General features: G+C 37.0%; 1 protein-coding gene across 1 annotated transcript; it reads right to left on the bottom strand.

Annotated features, from left to right (window-relative positions):
* Nucleotides 1-2724: 2724 nt before the first annotated feature.
* On the bottom strand, nt 2725-8635 carry LOC145002494 (uncharacterized). The gene is made up of 4 exons (XM_078961751.1): nt 8014-8635; nt 6368-7913; nt 6095-6209; nt 2725-2907 (listed from the first exon to the last, which is right to left on the bottom strand). Exons 1-4 carry the CDS (start codon nt 8633-8635, stop codon nt 2725-2727), a joined length of 2466 nt encoding a protein of 821 aa, XP_078817877.1.
* Nucleotides 8636-9031: the final 396 nt, after the last annotated feature.

Raw genomic sequence — 9031 nt, 5'->3', positions numbered from 1 at the left:
ATTGAGTGGACCTTTTGTGGTGACAAATGTGGAGGATCACGGTGCTATTGAAATCAAAGACACGAAGGGCGGTGAACCATTCAAGCTAAACAGACAAAGACTCAAACCGTACATTTGAATGGTAGACGGTGAAACGACCCTCGTTGAGAAAACAATGCTCGAGGTACCACAATATTCAAAAACAATTTAAGCATGGGAACCGTCCGGCTGAAGACGTAAAACTTAGCGCTTTTCGGGAGGCAACCCATGGTTTAGTGTGTTTTTACTTCTATTTTTCATTTTTTGTGTTTAAATTCTTTTTGTATCGAGGACGATCCAAGGTTTAAAGATGGGGAGGGGGTATTTAATTTTTGCTTAAGATTAAAAAAAAAACTCAGAAAATACCCAAAAAAAGGTTCCCAAACAGTTAAAAACGCGAAAACAGCAAAAAATAAAAAATAGCAGCTCCAACCATCCCAAGAGACGTCTAAGGCGCCATCTAAGACGGCGACGAGCTGCCCACTTTTTCCCTCGATGAAATCCCTTCGCAAAATTACCAAAATGCCCTTGTTTGTGAGAGACCTCCTAGGATGCGTCTAAGACGCCGGCTAGGACCCCAACGCTTTTTCAGCTGTTTTATGGTCATTTTCTGCACAATTGTTCCCCTTCCCAACTGTTATGGCCAAAAACACCCACTAAAGACCGATTTTTATTTTTTATTTTTTTATTTTTTATTTCTCCCTCAAAATGCAACCAAATTCGTGATTTTTGTTGTAATCTTCAAGAAATCAAATGAGAAACATCACATTGCAAGATTTTCACACTCAAATCAATTCTTTTGGCTGATTTTTAAAACCCTAAAAAAATAGGGCTTTGAAATTTGGATTTATTTTCGGGTTTTTGCTTCAAGTTAGTGCTTCTTCTTCACTAGAAACACCATCTCAACAAGGTATGTGCTTCAAAACTCCATATATTAGGTTAATTTTGAAATTTCTTGTGTATGTTCATATATGGTAGAAATTTTAATTTTATTTTTTTTTGGAAATATGGCATACAATGGTATGAAATATATGGATTGGTGTTTGTAGTTGTTAGGAATATGTTCCAAACAAGTTGCATGTGTTGATTTGCGAATTGTTTGAAAATTTTATTTTTATTGTTAATGGTAAAAAATAAAAATTCTACACATAATGTTGGAAAATCATTGTTATATTTTAGATTAAAATTTCAAGTTTTTAGAAAATTTTAGAATGACACTGAATTTTAACACTATATTGTTAGTTTGAATATTTACATGTTAGAACTTGTTAGTTGCAGTTAAACTTTGGTTTATCTGTGTTTTTACTGATTGGATAAATTTTTTAAAAACATTTAGTTATTGAAAATATAATAGGACTTAAAATAGATATTTATTCAGCCTGAATATATTTTTACTTTGTTTGGAACAGCTTGCCAACTGATTTATTGTTTTACTTTTTTTTTTGTTTTGTGGTTTTGTGTGTGTTGAATTTGCAAATGCTAGTAAAGAGATCAAGGGTAGCATTATCAAGTAGTACAGCTAGGCAAACCGCATGACAACCAGTTTGACAGCTGGAACCAAATGTACATGTGGCTTTTAACCTACAATATCATACACTACATGAGCACTAATATGACGTCCACCCGGTAGTTTACGAGGCCACTCACCCGCTTAGATTTATTACAGAGTACATGGTGGATCGACATAGCTTTGTTGGGTACAATATTATGGAGACTTTTGACCGTTATGGATGGGGTGGAGCTCTTGACTTTAACCCCACACATGTTTATGTTGATATTGCACGAGAGTGGATGAGGATGCTTCGACATGTCGAGGTGCCTGGCAGGACGGAGGAGTTGCAGCTTATTGGTACGGTTTGGACCCATGATATAGTGATGACTGTTTAGGGTATTTGAGATATGTTTCACGTAGATATTGGATATCATCTGCATGATCTTGAGAACTAGCCGACCGACTACAGATTTGTGGATACAAGGTGGGTAACCCCGAGATTATCATGGAAGAGGTGTACCGCACAACATTCCGTGAGGGGACGAGAGTATATGATAGTTTCCGCGAATTGGTGCCTTTAGCAAAGGAATTGCATAACATTATCAGAGAAAATGTGAACCCGAGTAATAGCAATCCCAGGGCGGTGAACACACATGACATATATGTGTTATACAGATTGATGACATGATCCATCATTATCTCTTATGCATATAATGCTATGTGCAACATATGGTCCTTTTTTATTTCCATAACAGAGTCACCACCCCTCACGTCGCCCTAATATCGACATATGTGACTAGGGAGATGGGGAATAGGATCAAGGTCCCACGAGCTACATCATACCAACGTATCCTTCTCCCTATTGCCACTTCTTTCATACATATATCATTTCATATTATAAATGGGAGACATACACTGAGGGATTATGCAACAAATCTGACTTACACGACACCACTCGGAGTGAGGAACGAGGAGCCACTTGTTGGTGATTTTCAGGGTGATCAACAACAACAGGGAAATGCAGCAGGTCATGGATAGAACATGCGGGTAGCTTAGGAGGACTTTGTAGGGAGGCAAAAAAACGCATAACCAGGAGGTACAGGCTTGGATGGGGAGAAAAAATATATGGATGGAGGGTGTCGACACGACACTAGCTGATCTTACTGAGCAGATGCGACAGGTTGGCATTACAGCCGACAACACTTATAATATTGCTACTCGTCATCTGTACCAGTACTATACAGATGCCGCTTATAGACGCAGCCGTGTACAACATGACCCGATGGACATTGATCTGCCATAATGATCTTGAGCACTAGCACTGGTTTTCTACCAATCTTGGGACCCGAGTGACTATCCATCACCATTGGAGTATGAGCATTATCATCCACCACCAGCTACAACAGACACCATTCAATTTTATGATTTAGCTAGATCGATCTTTGGTTATCCTCCACCATACCCACAATATCCGCCACAGTCGCCTCCATTGTAAACTTTGGTGAGATCCTCTTTTGATGTTGATTTTTATGGTTTATTAAAGACTTTTTATTTTTCTTTTGATTTTATATCTTTTATTTGGGATGAATGTACTGCTATCTTAAACTCTATGTTTAATTATTTTTTCCTAAAGTTGCTCACCATGGAATATATGATGAGCTAGTAGCTTCTCTATATCTTCAATGTAACTCATCAAGATGGAAAATAATAGGAGTTTCGTACAACGAGTCATAATATATAATTAATGTTGTTTTTGCGGGTTGCTCAGCCGGTTTGGAAAAATTTATATATATTTAAAAAAATTTATGTGAAATACCCAAGTTTCAAAAATGAAGGTTTTTGGCTCGAGCCTACGATCTTTCAATTGAGGACCCAACCAAACAATATGTGTCATCATGCTTTGAGTACTTGGTCTTAATTATTCCTGCTTCTTTGAGGTTAGGATGTGACGATTATTGTTTCCACACAACCAAAAAGCATCAGAAGACATTAAAGAACTTCCACGTATATATATATTCAAGCTCAAGTCAAATACAAAGATGATTAAATCCGTTGAAGCTATCAAAGAACTTGAAGAATGCAAAATCAAGATAAATATAAAGAAAAGTTCAAGTTGAAGACATTGTGTGAAACAACATGTGACCCCTCGATAGCAGGAGTGCATGGGTTGGTCCATTAAGTGTTACCGACCGTGCTAACTATGTTAATGAACCTTGAAAATGTGACTTTGGCAATGAGTTCAACTGATTATTCATGAGGTTGATTATTGGAAAGGGTTCAAAAAGTGGAGGGTTTCAAACAACAAAGTAAAATAAGCATAACATGTATTTTGAGTTTAAAAGTCCGGATAAACAACTAATAATCCCCAAAATCGATATATATATATATATATATATATATATATATATATATATATATATATATATATTGTGCTTATAGAATATGTTTTGATATGGTGTACGGAATTCGTGATTCCATTGAGTTTTTATTAGGATAAGAGAGTAAGCTTATGCTGATTATTTCATGCCAATCTCGGGATGAGTTTAGAATAAAGTTGGGGAGGTTTGATAAGTCTATTTTATAATGTATTAGATTGTCATAAATATATTAAATTGATATATGATTACCCAAGAATGACACTACTTTGATGGAATGTTGAACATTGTGTGTAGGAAATTACTTGGTACTAAAAGTGGGTGGAACGTGCAAGAAAAATGACCAAAAGGAAGTTAGCAAAACAAGGGAGACAGATTGCTAAGGAATGAAGCAAATGTTGTTGGGAAAGCTGACCAATCTTACATGTTTTGGTCATATCTCAAGTTCTGGAGCTCCGATTGACATGAGTGAAGATGTTTCAGAAACTAGAGAATATTTCATACTACTTTTGTGTTTTGAGTTTCTGCTAATTCTGTAGTTTTGACCACCAAAACTTGCATGAAAGATGAAGGACGTCTCCACGCGTCTAAGACGTCCCCTAGGATGTCCAAGCGAAATGGTGCCGATTGCGGAGCAAGGAAAACGAGGAAGGCCTTGTCGACGTCCTAGGAGGCAACTAAGACGTCCCCTAGGATGCCTAAGCGTTTTAGGGGCGTCTCCTGTCGGAACGACATGTTTCGAAAAGCATAGGAATCAATGAAGGACGTCCTAGAATGCGTCTAAGCCGTTCCCTAAGAGGCCTGGCATTTTAGGCGAATTTTTAGTGTATTTAAAGGACGACATAAGGCATGCAAAGACGTACGAAGAACGCCTAGGCGTTATACATAACGTGTAAGACGTCTCCTAGGACGTCCAACGTTCCATATCACCCGATTTCACTATTTTCTGTCACACAATATAAATAGGGACCTATGCATTCGTTTTTAGGGTTCATCCTCTGATTTTCAGAGCTTTTTCCTGTGTTTTTTAGGCTTCTAAAATCCTTGGAAACATTTGGAAACACAAATCCATTCCATTCCAATCTGGATTCAAGTCAAGAGTTTGTGGATTTCATCATCAAGCTACAAGTGAAGATCATTTCATTGGTTAATCTTCATCAATTCTTTATTTTCTAGAATTTATTTCTTCTCCCCTAAGGGTTAATTGTTCTATACTTTGATAATCATTAGGCTACGTTGTTTGATGATTTTAATTTTGTTTATGCATTTTATTAATCATTTCATTCAAGTAATTAGTTTTATGAACTCAATGGAAGGCTAAATCATTAGGATTACTTTTGGGGATGTTTAGGACTTTTGAATGAACACATTTGATTATTACTTCGTTCTAGTTAATTTCAATTGTTATTTTATGTTTCATGTGATGATATTTGGTAATGATAATTGAAATTGGGTTGTATGAATTGTTTGATGTCATAATTAAAATAGTTTATTGCCAATTCATTATTTGTTCCAAGTTCAAGTAGTTTAAGAACAAAGAAAATTGGTTGAGTCCACATGTATTATTCCAACTTGTGATATTAAATCTTAATATTATAATAGGTAGTTGCAAAACACTTTATTGTTAATTCACTAATTGTTCCTAATCCAAGTAGTGTAGGGAGTAAGACAACTAGTTGAATGAACATATTATTTGTTGCAAGATAATAAACCCCAATTACATCTAAGTAACTGAACTAGGGTTTTAGGGAAGAAAGTATGTGAATCTGAACTATCCGACAACTGAACCGGGAGTACCTAGTTTTCTCATTCATAGTAGTTGTTTTAACAACCAATTGCAAGCATTAGTTTTTTACATTTGACTATTTTAACACAAGGTTTAACCACGAACTCCCCGTGGATTCGACCCGACTTACCGTATCTACATAGTTTAGTTGGTTTATTTTTGATTGAGACAACGATATCGATCACCAGTTTAATCTTGTAGCTACTTGTAAATTTCTAACATCCACCAATTATTCAAAATCTTGATCCCTCACTCAACCATCTTTGATTTCATGTTCATTTAGTGGGTTATTCCAAAACAACCAATCTACTACTAAATGCACCTAAACCTACCTCTAATATATAATACCGAGGAGCAATGTTCTAAAACTACATCAGACAAGTACTTGTCATGTTTGGAAATTAACTAGAAATACAAACTCACATGCTTTCTGAATGCTAATGATGCAGACTGGTGAAGGTGAATGGCCTCCCAGTTTAGAATACTTTTTTTAGGTGGAGGGTGATGCTGGTGAATACATTGGCCATTAGCTAGTTCTCTGTTCATATTCAAGTATTAAAACAAGCATTAAAGGAAATTACATGAACATTTGCAAAAAGAAAAGAAATTACATCAAATCTTCATCAAACAATCTTGGTTACTCGAAGCATCGGTTGTCTTTATTAAGGAAACCCATTGTTTAAGTAAGAGCGCCACCTGTCAATAAATGGAAAATCATCTGGATTCAAGGGTGGATGTTCACGATCTTGGAGGGAGCTGATTATCCGTGTAGTCTGACCGAGAAGTTGGGCTGCAACATGCACATTCACCTCTCTTTTCTCTATGGCGCTTGTGTGGCATTTCATTAATATGACTTGGGGTAAGTTGGTGAGACATGCTGCCAATATATCAGCGATCATTGATGATAACACTTCAAATAGTTCCTCTTGGCTAGCTTCGTGATAAATGTTCACGTGGCAAGAAATCAGGATTGTTTCTGTGATACGATACATTGAATTGGCACAAATAGAACTGTATTTGGAATTATCATTTTGGCTTCGAATATCTGTACTTTCCACCTTAATGACCATGCTTTTAGCTGTATCTCTCAACCATTGAAGAATCTGTCTTGGTGTATTCACTTCAGGATTATATTTTGGCAGCTTGTTTCCTAACCAATTGTTGTAGACTTCAACCTCACGCCACAAAGTTTTAGCTGCCTCTTGAATGCTTACATGATTATCAGTTGCATTGAGAGTTTTTTCCACAAGTGCGACATATACAAGACCTTCACTCACACCACTTAGCAAGGAATAGACTGTGTCCTGTTGGATGTTAGGAAGAGACATGGCGATGGTTGTGAGAGTTACCAATGGCAAGCTCCAACAATTGACATATTCTTCTAAAAGTAAAGGTGGAACATAATCGCTGTCAAATGTTGCAACTCCTCCAAAACCTCCAGATTTTGCTAATAGCTTCATAAGATTTTTGGGTTGCTGTTTTTCTGCCTTTTTGATTAAGTGATTCACCGATTTTAACATGCCTTTCAATGTTCTGTTAGCAAACTCGATGTCGTCATGGAGTTGCAAAACGTACCAGCTAAGCTCTATATCTTTTCTTAGATGCTCCTTAGGCTTTTCTCTCAGCACAGGACGTAAGGTGCAAAACATGGCTTTTAACCACTTCCAACAATACAAGACACATATGGCAACGAAAAATGGAACCACTGCTATGATCTTGCAGGCCACCACGACTATCTTCTGAAACCCTATGCAAATATTGAGAATTAGGACTTTGAGGTTCTCCATGACACACTTGCATTTGCGGCTACTGGATGGGAATGGTATGCTACTCCGTTTCCAATCAGATAACTTCTCAGTCCAGTAGCTTTCTACTTTAGTGATCTTGATATGGTTCTGAAGCCGTTTTATGGACACCTTAAAGATTAAGGCTGCAAAACATCTAGAAAGTGGGGAAATTGAACCTACTATGATTCCCAAAAACTGTATTATGAGAATCACTGGCATTGACCACTTATAATCGGACTTATAGTCCCATAGATTTTCAACATAAAAAAGTAAAAGAAGAATGTGTATGACAACGCTTGAAGCACATATTACGGTTGAAGCAGAGGTTGTAACAGAGCATGTTGTCATGAATTGGGAGCTTCCAGTTCCTGCCATGATCCACCAATAGCTCACATGCCACTTTAGCTTCTCAACACTTAATTTTCCTTCTTGGTGCAAATCTTGATCGTTTATAGCTATCATGAGTGGCTTGGTATTTTGATTCTAGAATTTGTTTGGACTTCAGAATTGCTAGAGCTGAACATACATATATTGTGAGCAACATGAGTAACATACCCACATAAATGGCTGCTGTAAATCTGTTGTGTCTATCAGGTACGTAGGATGGTAAACTTTTCACATAACCATGAAGGTCAAACCCCGCACCATCATCTACTACATGATAGAAGAGAGCTCCAGTGTTTAGTTGAATGCAAACATTCACAACCAAGGTAATCACGAGAACAGCCAAAGATATGACGTTTGGGATAAGTTCCTTGCTATCCATGGTTGCTAGAGAAGGCAATAAATTACTCATCATGGTGCACATAAAGCCCAAGCTTCCAAGCTTTGTAGCCTGGTCCATGTAACTTGGCATTAGAGTAGATAGATCCATGGGCAGCTTTATTGCAACAGCTATCACAGTGAGAGAAGCAGAGTTCAGAGTGAAGTATTTACACGGAAACCATAGCGTTTTCCTCCGGAAACCATGTAATAAATCAGCCACCATTGCAATGATACAAAACAGAGATGCCAATGCGATATACATCCCAATCCATGGCATAGGTTTGCTGTACCTGTTTTGCTGATCCCCTTGGTATGATGAAATCCACAAGTGAGCCAGGTATTGTGCTGTATTATTGTTCCACGACGCAACACTATCCACAAGTTTCAGATAATCGTCAGAGTTGTAACTCATGATTATGTTAGTTCAAGGGAGAGGAAGTGGTGGTATGCGATATTTCACATGGGGTTTAAGGAAATGCAAAGTGGAGAATTTGTGTTGTTTTTCTGAATCCTGTGAGAAAATTTAAAAAAAAAAAAAAAAAAAAAAAAAGCTTCATGAAACTTCCAAATTATTGCGGGAAAAGGCTTTTAAAAGCCGTGTTATCAGGAGAAAGGGTCCATTTGAAATTCATTTTTACTATAATAAAATTTATGAATAATTATTTATAATTGTGAAGAAAGTAAGCTAGTTTTTGTTATTTGTCTGCAGATCTGCGTGGTTTTTTTTGTCTGCGTCGCGCAGATCACGCGCGGACTGTTTGTTTTTTTGAAGACTGTAAACCTAAAAATGTCCGCGCGTCTTTTTTTT

This window comes from Lactuca saligna, chromosome 6 (genome assembly GCF_052625555.1).
Source record: "Lactuca saligna cultivar CGN05327 chromosome 6, ASM5262555v1, whole genome shotgun sequence".
Classification (NCBI taxonomy): domain Eukaryota; kingdom Viridiplantae; phylum Streptophyta; class Magnoliopsida; order Asterales; family Asteraceae; genus Lactuca; species Lactuca saligna.
Note: the sequence above shows the minus strand (reverse complement) of the source record. Positions and strands in the feature narration are given on the sequence as shown.